This window comes from Rhinatrema bivittatum, chromosome 2 (assembly GCF_901001135.1).
Source record: "Rhinatrema bivittatum chromosome 2, aRhiBiv1.1, whole genome shotgun sequence".
Classification (NCBI taxonomy): domain Eukaryota; kingdom Metazoa; phylum Chordata; class Amphibia; order Gymnophiona; family Rhinatrematidae; genus Rhinatrema; species Rhinatrema bivittatum.
Window position 1 is genome coordinate 464086436 of NC_042616.1, and position 15257 is coordinate 464101692.

Genomic DNA, 15257 nt, shown 5'->3' on the forward strand with positions numbered 1-15257 from the left:
AGTGAATAAGTGTTTTAAAAAGTATGCAAATGAGCCTGTGTGGGGAATGATAAGGGCAAGTGTTTTGGGGCTTCCTGCTCTCCAATCATTCTGATATAACATCCTCCTCATGCTTTGAGTGGCTTACCTACCATGTTTTTTTTTTGTTTATTTGTTTGTTTGTTTATAGAAGACCAACATTAAACTAAGGACTTTTCATTTTGGAAAAGGGATAAGGCTCAAATGTAGTCAGAGCAGGAAAGAGCAGGAATTAGGCCCGTGCCAGCTAAGAAAGTAGGCCCCTCTGTAAGGTTCTGATGTGATACTTAATAAGAGAAATCGTTTTCTAAATTTCCCAAATAATTATTTATTTAAGAAGGCTTTACGAGCTTTTTCGTTAGCAAATTCTTTAATTACAATTGAAATTTTTATTTATACATGTTAGAAATAGATATATTTAGCTTTTTTTTAAATTTTGCCCAACAAAAGTAGGCCCCTTGAAAATTGTAGGCCCTAGCCAAATGGCCATGCTGCCACCCCCTCTCTCCTGGAGTGAATGTAGCAAAATGAGGCAATTAATGCACTCCATAGCTCAGAGCAGGTTGGGCCTGAAATCCTTCATTATATGCTCATTTTCATCCAATTTGTCTCTATCTGGCTTCTTGAACAGCCCCTGCTTCAGTTTTGAAAAGTAAATATTTTTATTCACTGGCTGGCCCAAATATTCATCTCTGCTTTGTTGCAGGCCTCAAATTGGGTAAATCGCCCCCCCCCCCCCTTCCCACGTATCAACAAGAGCTACGTCCCTAAAACACATACATACGTCTCTAGCCATAATAAAGAATGGCTTTTGGAGAAGAAATAGACATACAACTCATGCTATTATATTTGGGAATTATTTGTGTAATTCTTCATGCTATTAGATAACACCACCACCAAATATTATTTTAGGAAAAATGCTTTCAGTTGTTTAATACAACTTGATTGGATGCTTTTATCCAAATGAAAATCCTTATTCTAAACAATTCAAAATATCTGGGAATACAATTTCAGAATACTAATATCTTTAGCAAGAATACAAGCAAGTGTTACAGAGTGAATGTATACATCACTAATGTGTTCTGCAAGTATCTGCCAGTCGCTAAAAATTAAAACATGCTTACTGCATTGACAGGGCTGCAAGCTGATTTGATATTCATTTCACAGCCCAGCTCACAATTTGTCGAGGTTGCAGCAACTGAGTTCAGAGAAAAGTGGTTTTAAAAAATGGTCAGCGCACTGGAAGAAAGACTGTTTTGTAGGATGACAAATCTGCTTCTATCCAGATCAATGTGGTAAACATGTTTCAAATGGCCACAATAAATTTAGGATAAAAATTACAGTTTCTGAAAATAAAAATACCCAAGAGTGCACAGGAGTTCAAAAATTTAAACAACATATATTCTGAAATAATTAAGCCTTACCATTTCAGCATTTATAAACATATTTTAAACATCTTGGGGTTGATGCGCTTATTTGGCAGCCAGAAAGAAGGTGGAGTCAAAACAGCTATTCAAGCCAGGAAAGGCTGGCAAATATAGTTGTTATTCAAAGCTGGAGCACAGGGGGTATATGCAGGAGGCCCAAATAAGAGCAAACAGAGCAAAAATGGATATCTCCTGAGCCACTTCAGACCTGCCCTTCCTTGAGTCATGGAATGCATTAACTGGCTTATTTCTCTATGTATGAGCCTCAACACTCCTTACTGAATTTGCATCATCAGTGGGGAAAAGGCAGTGGACATGCTTGGGCCATCTAACAGCAATATAAAGCAACATAGAAATGTTTTAATAAAATGATAAGCTAAAATCTCCTGCCTACACTACCTCCTTTGCATACTCCTCCAGCTTCAAGGAAACCAATGGGGAAAACCCCTATATACCCACACCCAGCAAAAGAAAACATTGTAATCAGAAAATAAACCACCAATGCCTCAGCAAGCTTCAAGGCACAAGGAACTGCTAGCATGCAAGACCAGCATGTGTTCAAATGGAAAACAGCCTAAATTACTTGATCTCACCTACACAATCATTTTTTTGCATCCTTGCCTAACATTTATCATCTCTATCGGGCTCATACAGTAAAGTCCCTAGCGCGTCCCTAGCGCCTCCTTTTGGACCGGAGCGGCGGCTGTCAGCGGGTTTGACAGCTGATGCTCAATTTTGCCGGCGTCTGTTCTCGAGCCCGCTGACAGCCACGGTTCAGAATCCGGACGCCGGCAAAATTGAGCGTCCGGTTTTCGACCCATGAGCCGACTTCAAATTTTTTTTTTTTTTTTTTACTTTTGGTAATTTTCAGGACCTCTGACTTAATATCGCCATATTAAGTCGGAGGGTGCACGGAAAAGCAGTTTTTACTGCTTTTCCATGCACCCTCTGGGTAGGCGCTAATTTCTGAAAGTAAAATGTGCGGCTTGGCTGCACATTTTTCTTTCTGAATCGCGCGGGAATACCTAATAGTGTTATACTGGTAAAACGGTATATAAATATACTAAATAAATAAATAAATAAATAAATAATAGGGCCATCAACATGCATTTGCATGTTGCGGGCGCTATTAGGTTCGGGGGGGAGGGGGTTTGGACGCGCGTTTTCGGCCCCTTATTGAATAAGGGGTAATGCTAGCACGTCGAAAACGCGCGTCCAATCGAGGGTTAACAGTGCGCTCCGACGGCCTGTATGAAGGGATAGCATTCAAAGTAAATTAGCTATTTTCCTTTATATACATCATTTACATCCTCAATGCCTGCATTTCTGTCATCACCTCACAATTCAAGGACCCCCTTTTCTATAAGCCTGAAAGGTTAGGAGGCAACATTGGTCACTGAAGCCTCATATGCCACATACAAGGGTTTTATCACTGCATCACCTTTTCAGAATCCTTAACAGATATGTCATAATAGAGGGGGGTCTGCTTTCATACCCCATTAATGTAAGTATCCTGCAATATTCTATAACACAGTCATCATGCATACTGGCTAGCATGGGCTGTTCTAGGGCATGACTTCATATCCAAAATAGCTGACATGTGACTGGGCAAAAGAGAACCTGAGGCTGGCCAGTGCCATTTTGGATAGGATGTTACAGGCCCTGGATGCTTAAGGGGTGCTGATTCCTTTACCACTGTGTCACCATGGTAAATAAGTGAACAGGAATGGGGCAGGGTAAATACTTTTTTTAAATAAGGGAGGGGGGCTTGGGGACTGGGAGGAGCTAATCACGTTATCTATTTTTAACACTTTTGCTGTATAATCTTGCAGCAGAGAGGATGGGAAAGATTTCATGAGATTCCCCTGCTTTTTACACTTCACCAGGGAGCTCCAGGGCCAAACAGCCCCTTACAGACCCTAGGAGCATTGGGACCTGCAATAACATCTTGATGCCATAGGGGAAGCTATCTACTTCTCTTGAGGCTGTTAGGTACTGTACTATTTGGTGTCTGTCAGGGGACAAAGACAAACCCCAAAGCTCAGGTGATCAGTCAAGAGGTTAAGGCACCCAAGGAGCCCTTCAGATTCAGCTATCATACAATGGTGATACCTACTGGCCAGACTTAGTATCCATGTTAGCTGAAAACCAGAGGTACTCATGGAAGTAACCACGTCATGTACACACAAATGGAAATATTTAGAAGCTAGAAATTCACGCTCACAAGGGTCATAGTTTACATTGGCTCCTTACAGCTCGTATGAATCATAGGCTATGGAGACCCATTAGTCATCTTCATTTGTCTGCAGAAGTATTGCTGCAAGGCCTTCAGCAAATGTAGCTAGTCTGAAGATGAATGGTTTGGTACTGTCAGGAAATTTAGAAGTATGTACTTGCAGAGCAGCCTGTTTCAATTTATAAAAGATGTTTTTCATGCACAGAAGTCCATTCCCATTGACTTTTTAATTTTAAGTAGAGTGGTGCAGCCAATTATGCATCCTGGACAAAGTAGGATCTTAGGAAGTTAAAACTTCCTAGTGACAGTCTTAATGAGTAAACATCTGTGGGGGCAGGGCTATCTAATAGGACTGTGAGTTTTCTTTGGTCAGCTTCTCTGCCCTCTTTCCTAAAAATAGTACCAAAGTCTTGAACCTGCTTTTGTATCAAACCTGTCTTTGCCAGGTTGGTTTTGAACCCTGTTTTCTGTATGAGCTCTAGCATTCTCTGTGTATGTTCCTGAACCTCTTCTTTGGTAACACCAGACACAATGATGCTATCAACCTAGGAGTACACATAGCCCCTGTCCGTTTCATCTAGTTGGGCTAGCATGCCTGTGTCAGGAAAGGCGGTCCTTTAACCCATGACCTCTGGAGCTCAGACTTTCATGATTAGCCATCAGATTTACTGCCTCCCAGGACACCTCAATATAATCACCTAGTCTACAGGGTGGGGATCGTCCACACCTCTGCAAATCCCTAATCCGACCAGTCTAAGTATGTCTCCAAACTGAGGGCTGGATAAAAGAAGCCCTCACCTAACACACCTTAGCTGGTCCAAAAGTCTCCTCAGGTCTTTGCCCAGGAAAATGAGGCTCAGCTGGCCCATTTTCCTGATCCACACCAGAAATCTAGCCATCAAATCAGGCTATGGCCTGCACCTTCAGGCTCAACTTGCAAGGCTCTGGCATTGGATGAAGGCCCCATGACAACTTGGACCAGCCAGGCCAGATGGAGGCACCAGCTGGGATGTCAGGGGTTTTGCAAGGCCTCATGGATGTGGTCCAAGTCATGCAAGCTCAGATCCAGACCTTGCAATAACAGGTGGCCATACTTCAGGAGACTACCCCTGGGATGGAGGAACCACACTCTCGGCCCTTTACATCAACCATGGAGCTTTGAAGGCCCTTGCCTGCAAGATTTGAGATGAGCTGTGGGGATTTATTCACCATTACAAGCTTTTCTGTCTGCACCCCTATACCTCTCACTTAGATGCCCCTGACGGAGAGCTTATTGTAAGCCTTTTATACCAGGCAGACCTAGTTTGGGCAATGCCCCGGCTGGATTCCAATGATCCTGTTCTAAAGTGAGTCAATTCTTTACATCTGTCCTGTCCTTGGCATTTGGCCAACAAGACCGGATACACCAGGCTCATGAGGTAGTGCATGAACAGGAACTCCCATGCCTGCTGAGTAGTAAAAGCTCTGAGCTAGAGAGATGAGGCCATTTGGTGCCGGTGAATGACATCAATCATTTGTCATGGCTAATTCAGCCCTGCTTGTCAATAGAGAAGTATATTTTTTCAGAAACAGATGTCAACTATTTACCTTAAATTGCTCCAGGATCTGAACAGCATTTGTAAACATGCTTTCTGCTTTAAAAAGATCACTGTTGTTTAGATATTCCAAAGGAAGAGTTCCCTGTAAGCAAATATCATCATAAATTAGTTAACTTCATATTCTTATTCACAGAAATAATTTATTTAAATTTGATCAGAAAAAACAGATGAAGACTGGAACATTGTTTTCAACCAAGAATAGGGAGGCAGCAAAGTACTTATAGAATAACTAAGCTCACAGAAAACTAAACAGTTTTTCGAAAGTGCATACAAGTTGTTTTATGCAAACTATATCAAATAAAAATGTTACTTTTAATACTTTTATTTTTAATCTCTTCAAACTTTAGGAGTGCAATTCTCCTGCATATCCAGAATCAGCTCTATTCAGAAAAAGAGTCCTAAATTATCTCACGTATTAGATCTCATTAATCCATACTGTCTGTGATGTCACAAATAATAGACAATTGCTATATTTACCAATGAGATAGCATTTTACATGATGCAATATATAAAATCTCTTCTAAACATACGAGTTTCTGGGAGATCTGAGAAACAGCAGAGGAGTAACTTAGAAAAGTCAGCATAGGGTGGTGGTTGTGAATGAACTCAGATGGATATGAAATTGACCAGTCTGGGAGGAGACTGTTAGTTTTATGTTTTCATATGTTAAATTAACTCTAGAATGTTTATGTAGTCACAGCGAAGCAGGTATTCAAAAAAAAGTTGAGAGCCTAAATTTAGATGCCAATATTAGCACAAAACTAAAGTTCCTATCTTTGAAAATAGATGCCTTACTTAGATTTCTAGAACTAAGGTATCTAATACAGGTGCCTAACACTGAAAATCAGCACAGAGTGCCTAACTTAATTCCCGTGACCTGACCACACCCTAGCCTCACCCACTTTAAGCACCCAATGAAGGGGAATTTTCATTAAGACACATCTACAAGTCTAATTCCTTTAATTAGGCATCTAGATTTTTTGAATATAGACCTGATTGTCAACTAGTATAATTTCTAAAACTGAAGTAGCATTTGCAGCCTTGAGGAATAGGAAGAGGGTGAAATAGTATTCACCAACCCTAATAAAAATGGTGTCACAGAAAGACAGGGCCCTCCAGTTATGATTAGGGTCAAATGGGCCTATTTCAGAGAAATGTTAATGATAAACTGCAATACAATTCAGGGCACTAAAAAAGAGATATCTGCTTTCACAGTACACTTCAATCTATTTAAGCAGTGATAAAGTGAAAGGAAAGGTGTTCATTGTTGAAGACTTTTGTCGCAACTTCAAAAAGAATCTGAATTGATTAAAGATTTAAGAAAGAAATTTGAAGAAGCTAACAATCACAGTTGTTGAAATGATGTTAGAATTCTGAGTCTGTCAGAAGGTGCAGAAGGTAATGACCCAATAGCATTCTTTGAAGAATTTGCACATCAACTCTTAGAAGTTAAATTTGAAAATCCTTTTGAGACTGAGAGGACTCATTGAATACCTTCATGAGTAATGGGAAATGAGATTTCTATGCCCACTTATATGAAAGTGTTGCATTACCTACTTTCTGGAATGCAAGCATGTGCATGTTTATGCTTAAGAATGGATTTGAAAATAACCTATCCTGTTAAGAGTCCTCATGTACCCCTGACATGTCCTGAACATTTAGCATGGATATGACACAAAACAAGAAAGTTATTAGGAATACACAACCAAACATTTATTCAGACATTTTATATACTGTCGTTCCATGTATAGATCACAATGGTTTACAAAGTGACATTCATAATTATAACTCAACAAACATTGGTTACAGAGGTGCTAATCATAGGCAAGCACTGGTATCTATCAAGTGACGTTTTCTAGTACATATTAGCAATTGATCTTATACATGAGGCAGAGTGTACGGGTAATTAAACATAGTGATCTCATAAGTCTTCTTTCCCTTTGGTAAGTAGGGTAAAAAAAAAAGAGATTACCATCTTGGTAAACAAGCTAAAGATAGTTACACTTTGTTTTAAGTCAGTAATTAATGTGCTTATAGCTTCAACAAAATATTAAAATATAGGATAGAATCCAGGGGTAGGCTACAGAAGCATGAAGGAAATAAACTTCTAGATCTGGAGCAATGGAAATATACTTTGTGGAAATGTGTGAAGAATTCACTTTTGGTGTCGTTACACCAATGATTATATTTATCTCTTACAGAGTAATATGGACATTAGTAAAACTGCAAAAAGTTAACTCCTCAATGTCTAATACATGTTGATTTTGCTTAAAAGAGACTGGGGCATTAGATCATATGTTGTATTATTGCCCTAATAGTCATACTTTTTTGGAGAAACATTTGGGTCAAAATTAAAGTTATTTTGGGAATTAATTCAGAAATCTCCTATAAGACTGTTATATGGAAATCATTATTATTTAAATACTTATTTCCAGAAAATCATAAGAACTTATTAGATATTATGATTTTCATTGTCTGTAAAGTTAATTTAGCTAATTGAAAACAATGCATGTTAATAAATGAACATTTACAGTGTAATATGGTCTGTCTCACTTACATAGTAGAGAAGTAATAGTATCGGCTGAAAATTTTTACATAATTCATACTATTAAGTCTATTTGGGTACCACAGAACAGATATATGCAAGGGATTGGCGTTTGTTAAAACTTCTTGGAACCAGGAAGACCAGATAAGAGAAATCAGCAAATCTGGAGAAGCAAGAATACACTGGAGTCAACACAGTGAGATCAACTATAGTAGCAGGATGCCAATGAGAGGGGTTGGAGAATGAGAACCAAGCTCTGGCAACATGCTGCATGGAAGCTAGGAATTATATATGGCCAGACAGGAAACAAGATGGTTGACAACAGGAAAAGTGGACCAAGAATTTGGGAGGAATGAGCAGTCTCCAAAGCCCACAGAGGCCCCTGCCTGCAGGAGGTGAGAACTGCTCATCAAAACTCTTTCAAGGATAGCCTTCAGATATTATTTAGGCTGCCCTGTGAGAAACCTTAGAAGATGAGTTACATGAAAATTGTTAGCATCAATCCAGGAACTCTCCTTGGTACTATAACCTTTCCAATAAACCAAATATTGTGATTTGTTAAGGCCTACCCCGGAATCCAGAATTTCCTCCATTTTACATTCAGGTTGACCACTGATCAAGGTTGAAGTTGGAGGTATCTAGTGTCTAACCAAAAGAGCCCAGTGTAGCTGGCTGAAGTAAAGAAACATGAAACGAGGAAGGAATCAGGAAGCTGGGGATGCATCATCACTAAGTTGATTCTTTCTATAATGGTATAAGGGCTTATAAATGTAGAGCCTAGCTTGGCACAAGGAAGATTCAAGCATAGATTCTTTGTGACCAACCAGATTTTATCACCCAAATGGTATCCAGGCTCCTGATGATAATGGTCTACAAATGTTTTCTGCCGAGCTGCATTTCTCCCCAGATTGCTGCGCACCTGCATTCACATTCTCTGGAAATGCCCAACCAGATCATCAACCACAAGGACCAGTAGCTGGGGCAGAAGGTAAAGAAATAGGATAGCATCGTAAAAAACAGGAACATCCCTGTAGATATACTGACATATTTACCTAGATATACTGACAACTTCACCTAGTCATTCTGATAAGCAGAAACAATTATTGCAGGAACTGCTCTAGTCTTGATTGCCCATCTCAATCCGGTCATTAGTCTGGGGATAATATCCTGAAGAGAAAAGGAGTTTAATATCCAAGTCCCTAAAGAAGGCTAATCAAAAGTTAGCAATGAACTGAGGCCCTCGTTTTGAAAAAAATGGAGGTTGGAATTTCTTGTAAGTGGACAATTTCCCTTATAGAAATGATTATAAGCTGTAGTGCTGATGGCAGCTTGGGCATGGAAATGAAATATGCCAGCTATGAAAAACTATTCACTACTACATTTGGGTAAGCTTGGAAAATGATTAATAATGTTCATGGAGAGATGGATCCATGGTACTGAAGGAATTGGGAGTGATTTAATTCACCAGAGAGGCTTTCACGAGGGACCTTGGTAGTGGTACACACTGGACAGGCCAAGACGTAAATCCTTACATAGGGATGGCCCCCAGATCTTTGAGATCTTGGAGTTATGTCCTCATTTGAAAACATAGATTTTAGGACTGTTTTAGGAAAGTGCTGCTATTTATATTGATTTTAGTATAGAGTAACATAAGTAGTCATTTTATTAATTATAGTATGTACTATAATTAATTTTTAGTATTAGAATTTTAGTACTTATTTATTGTGATTTTATTATGCTGATTTGTATTTAATTTTAATGAACATATGTGTTTTTGCTTTATGTTTATTTATTGTAAACTGATATGATGGAACCCCGATATGTTGGTATATAAAGAATAATAAACTATAAACTGCTGGTAATCCGTAACAAAGGTATAGCCTGTTGTAACTAAAGACAGAAGTTCCTGAGCAGCAGATTCTTGAAGACGTTTTGCCAAGAGATCACTGTTTATTCTATTTGTGACAATGTGAGAAGGACCCTTAGCTTGAGGAGTAGGGCTTCCTATGAGAACAACTGTTGCAAAAGGGTATTAGCCTTGACATTCTTTGAAACAGAATGGTAAGAATTAATAAATTGGAATCGGGTGAAAAACATGGCACATTGAGCCTGCCGGGGATTCAATAATTCAGCGGCTTCAAAGTAAAGTGTGTTCTTATGATCTTAAAGAATCGGAAAGTTAGCTTCCTCCAACAAATGTCTCTTCTGTTCCAAAGCCCATTTTATGGAGAGAAGTTCCCAGTTTCCAACATTATAATTATGTTGTGATGGAGAAAACATATTAGAACGTAGACACATGGGTGGAGTCAGGAATCTGGATCTAGTCATTGAGATACATTGTTCCTGCTCCAATTTTAGAGGCATAAACTTCCAGTATCAAAGGAAAACCTGGATTAGGGTGACATAAAACAAAGCTGATACAAACAGGTATTTCAGTCTCTCAAAGACTTGCTGGGCTTGCCTTCTTTGCATATGCTCATGCTCAGTGCACATTTTAACATGGGGGGATGGCAGGATGAGGAAGGAGTCACTCAGATTCATGATTCAAAAAACAAGTAGATCACATTTTGTGCACATAAGTTTTAATTTGCACAAAACATGATTTCCACTTGTTTTGTGTGCACAAATCATGTGACGGGGAGAGGGGATGGAAGACCCCCAATACATTGGTAGTTTTTTGATTTTCTTCTTGCTCCCTCTACATTGATAACAGTGGTGGTTGCCCCAGCAACCCCGGATGGAAGAAGCCCAACCATGGCCTGAACCACACAGCCGGCAAAGGCCCCAGTACCAGCAGTATCCCCATACTGGGTCGGTAAATGTGGGACATTTTAACAATATTTAAAAAGAGGGAGAGAAAGAGAAGATGCACACAAATCACCTTTTGTGCACATAAATCTGGAGTGCAAGTCCCCTGTATCATGAACTCCCGATGAGCCCGATAGATTAACACTACAACTGGAAAATTTAATGACCAGGAGTAAAATTTCCAATGCAAACAGAATATAAGTTAAGCCAGCGCAGCTCTCTGCATTGTGGGGTATTAACTAATGCCTTTATTACCATGAAATTTACATGGGGAGGGGGCTAACCTATATGCATATTGCTGTGTACATTTTTATGTACACAAAACTCCTTGCTACGCACAACTGCAGATTACATAGTGTGCCCTGCAGTTCGCACTTTAAAACATTGTGCACTAAGATTTTTTTTTTTAAAGCAACTGAACTATAACAGTTAAATGTCACGCAAACAACTTGTACTCAAATCATAATGTGACACACATGGAAAATTATACTGACGTGCAGAAAGAACAAATCTAAAGCAACAGTCTATGCTAAAAGAATATTGTTCCCACTATCAGTATTCCTACTATCTCCATAACATAAACAGTCTCCTTAGCACACTTTGCATGCGAAAGGGATCACCCTCTCCCTTTAAAAGAAAAATAAAAGGGAACCTCTCCAAGGTTTGCATTTAATGCAAGAATGTCGTTATATAAAAGTTAAAAAAAGGATTTTTAGATTTTAAGTTTGCTTCTGCTTCTCAACAACAGATTTGTTTACAAACTCTTTTTTAAATTAAATCATATTCTGTGAATGAAACCTAACCAAAATGTTTTGTTCCTTACCACGGAATTAAGAGGGAATGGAATTCCAATAAGAGAGGCCATTAGTGGAGCTAGATCAGCCTGAAAAAGACAAAATATTAATGGGTGACCCACCAGCTTGAAGACATGGCCAACATTAATTTCGTTATTACAAAACATTCATTTTCAATATGACTTCCCATCGTTTAGCTTTAAGACATTTAGAAAAATCCAGTTTTTTCCAAGACCAATATGGCTATTAGAATTAATTTCTTATAAAGAGTGACATTTCACTCTTGACAAACTTTTCACTGCTAGAATTATTATTTTTCTCATTTCGCATGTATACAAGTACCCCGTCATATTTTATAGTTTAGAACCCAGTTACAGTTATGTTTCTTCTTATATTGATAAATTATTGTTTTGCTACTCTCTCTCTACCTGCCCTATCCTTTCTCGCTGTTCTTGCCCTGCCCCTCTCTTTCCCTTTCTTACCTGCTCCCCCTATCCCCTCCCTGTTTTTTGTATTTTCTGCCTGCTTCAGTTTTTTGTAAACCGGCGTGATATGTCCTATGAATGTCGGTATATTAAAAGTTTCAAAATAAATAAAATACAAATAAATAAATATATTCTTGGAAAGGGTAATCTTGAATCTCCGTGGCGAGGTTGTAAGCTCTTTTTCATAGGAAAACTCATTGCAGAGCTTCCCTTTGAAAATCTGGTCAGCATGCATAAGTACATGTGTACTTTTCCTCCCCTGACCTAACTCCACTCCTTTTTTTGTAGACGTATGTGCACTATGAAGGCACTAATGAAACTGCAATTTTACATGAGTAAACGCATATTTAAAACATGTGATTATTGCCCCCTAAATATTTGGAACTGAGGGTAGAATTGATTTAAACAAGACAGTTAAATTTTAAAGATGAATTTAATACCTGGTTGACATCAAGCCTTTTCCAGTTCTCCAGTTTTCCATTCTGAAAAGAAACCACAATATCTGAATCTCTGAACTAGATAAACTAGAGGAATAATTCAACTGTTCATGAGTTATCTGTGCATACTACAACTAATAAAGGATACTTTCTCAAAATGAGATACATGAGAAATTACTGTCCTGCAGCAGAAAATCTACAAAGGTTTCAGTTTCCAAGGATCAATGTTTATCAATCATGTGCCTCACTCTAGCTTATATACAAAAGTCTGGGTAGTTTACATTTTAGAAAACTCTTTAAACTGGAGCCTTGCATTATGAGCTGTAACATGTGCAACCATTACCCAGCAGCTTAAACTCAAATTTGCTTTTAATATGTCAAGACGCCTGTGGCTTATTTACTGTAAGAATTTTGTCTTGGAATTCACATCTTAATATAACTATGCTAATCTCATGGTTTTTAACTGCCTCTTATGGTCACCCATTTGGCTATGTATCAATTTCTTTCAGATTTAGAATGTATTCCTGGATCACAAAAATAACAAAAAAACTATTTGGATGGGAGACAGGGAATCTATTTTTAGAATGAGTCCTTGATTAAAACCAATCAAGAAACAGAGAAACATGATGGCAGAAAAAGGCCATGTGACCCATCTAATCTGCCCATTCATCCAATTTATCTAGCCCTTAATTCCCATCACTCTCTTAGAAATCCTGTTATTTCTCCTATGCTTTCTTGAATTCGAACACTGTTTTTGCCTCCACCCCCTCCACTGAGAGACCGCTCCATGCATCCAATACGCTCTCTGTAAAGAAATATTTCCTAAGAATACTCCTGAGCCAACTTCTTTCACCCTCATCCAATGACTCCTTGTTCTAGATCCTCTTTTCCATTGAAAGAGGCTACCCTCCTGTGCATAGAAACCTTTCATATATTTAAATGTCTCCATCATACCTCCCCAATCTCACATCTTTAGATCTTTAAGTCTATCCCCATATGCTTTAGAACAAAGACCACTGATCATTTTAATAGCCACTCTCTGGACAGACTCCAACCAGTTTACATCCCTTTGAAGGTGAAGTCTCCAGGATTGTACATAGTATTCCAAATGAGGTCTCACCAGGGGCCTGCTCTCTGAATGGGGACCCTCTTCATTGATGGCAAAATGTAGTGTGAAAAGAAGAATAAAGATTGTCACAGATGTGAGCCCCTAGGCTGAGGCGTGGTTGGTGCAGCCTAGCAGGCAAACCTACTAGGCCTGCACTAACAGCAAGTGGACTTGCTCTTACTGGGACTAGTACTAGGGCTTCACCAATACCAGCACTATTCCCCACAGTCTGAATCTTTGGGTACCAGGAGACGGCAAGGCTTGGGCGAATATCCCATCGGAAGTGGTTAGAGGAGGTTGTGTAACAGGCAGGGGTCAGGGCAGAAAGCGAGCAGATGGAATCGAGTTGCATGCTAGGATCAGGGCAGGCGACAAACAGGTGGTGTCAAGGTCCAGGCTAAGGTCAGGACAAGCAGCAATCCAGAAGAGAAGTCAATATCCAAAGCCGGAGTCAGAATCAATCAAAGGCGGATAAGCACGACAAGACAGGATACTGAAGGACCAAAACACGGAGAGACCAGCAGGACAAGGCATGAACAAGGCAGGACTGGGAAACAGCAAGACTGGGCAAGGAGTAGGCAAGACAATACACAGAGAGACACGGAGAAATAGCAACACATACTGCAAGGCAGGAGAACCTGTTGCTGAGGCATCTACTTAAAGTGCAGTAGCGGCTAAGTACCCAGCCATTTGATGTCCTCAGTGTGTGCCAGCAGTGTAGTTTCCCACCGCGGAGCCTTTAAGACTTGCTGCACTGCATGCGCCTAGGGAGGCCCAGGGCAGGAACAGCATGGCAGCATCTCAACCGCATAGGCATTGAAGGCACTTGAGGGTAAGTGTGGCCAGCAGCAGGGCCTTTCCACGGATAGAGAGATTCTTGAGTTGTAGGTTGAACCACACCATCTCTCCAGGTTTGAGGTGAGATGCTGTCCTTTATCTTTTGTCCACTTGTGTTTTGTATCTCTCAGTGGCTGATCTAAGGAGTTGGCGGGTCTTTTGCCACAGTTCCTTAAGGTTTTAGCTCACAATGTCAGCTGCGAGGCATGGAACTTTTATCGGAATAGGAAGTGTCATCCATGGATGTTTGCCATATAAATCTGGAATGACGATGATCCTGTGAAGTCCCCAATGTGTTATTATGGCAAAAGTCTGCCCTAGGGAGAAATGCCCAATCATCTTGCCACTTGTTTAAGTAGGCCCTCAGGAATCCCTTAAGAATTTGGTTGTTTCTCTCCATCTGTCCATTACTTTGGGGCTGGTACGTGGATGAGAAGTCCATTGAAAGTCCAAATTTCATGCACAGTCTTTTCCAGTAGCGAACTGAGAACTGTACTCTTCAGTCTGAGAGAATGTGTTCTGGTAAGCCGTGGAGTTGGAAGATATGCTGGAAAAAGAGGTGAGCCAGTTCTGGTGCTGAGGGAAGTCCAGACAGTGGAATAAAATGAGCCATCTTAGAGCACCAGTCCACTACAAACCAAATGGAAGTACAGCCATTAGAAGAGGTAGGTCAGTCACAAGGTCCTTGGCCACGTGGGTCCAGGGTTTCAAGGCCTGGCAATGGCTGTAACAGCCCCCAAGAGAAAGCATGGGAGCTCTTATTAATCACACAATTGGGACAGGACTCCATGTAGCTTCGCACATCATGCCTTACTCAAGGCCACCAGTAGTGGCAAAGAAGCAGTTCCATTGTTTTAACAATCCCAGGGTGACCAGCCAGGTGGGAATCGTGGACCCATTTAAGTACCTTCTCCTACAGGCATTTGGGGACCATCATCTTCTCCGATGGAACAGGTAGAGCCGC

The 15257-nt window shown here is 40.0% G+C and overlaps 1 protein-coding gene across 1 annotated transcript in view; it reads right to left on the bottom strand.

The window, feature by feature from the left end:
* The window catches only part of PIGN (phosphatidylinositol glycan anchor biosynthesis class N), a 535187-nt gene that overhangs the window by 315504 nt on the left and 204426 nt on the right, over window positions 1-15257 (bottom strand). Inside the window, 4 exon segments of the mRNA XM_029590493.1 lie at window positions 5269-5361; window positions 11456-11515; window positions 12352-12387; window positions 12389-12393. Of these exon segments, the coding sequence (XP_029446353.1) occupies window positions 5269-5361; window positions 11456-11515; window positions 12352-12387; window positions 12389-12393 (194 nt within the window).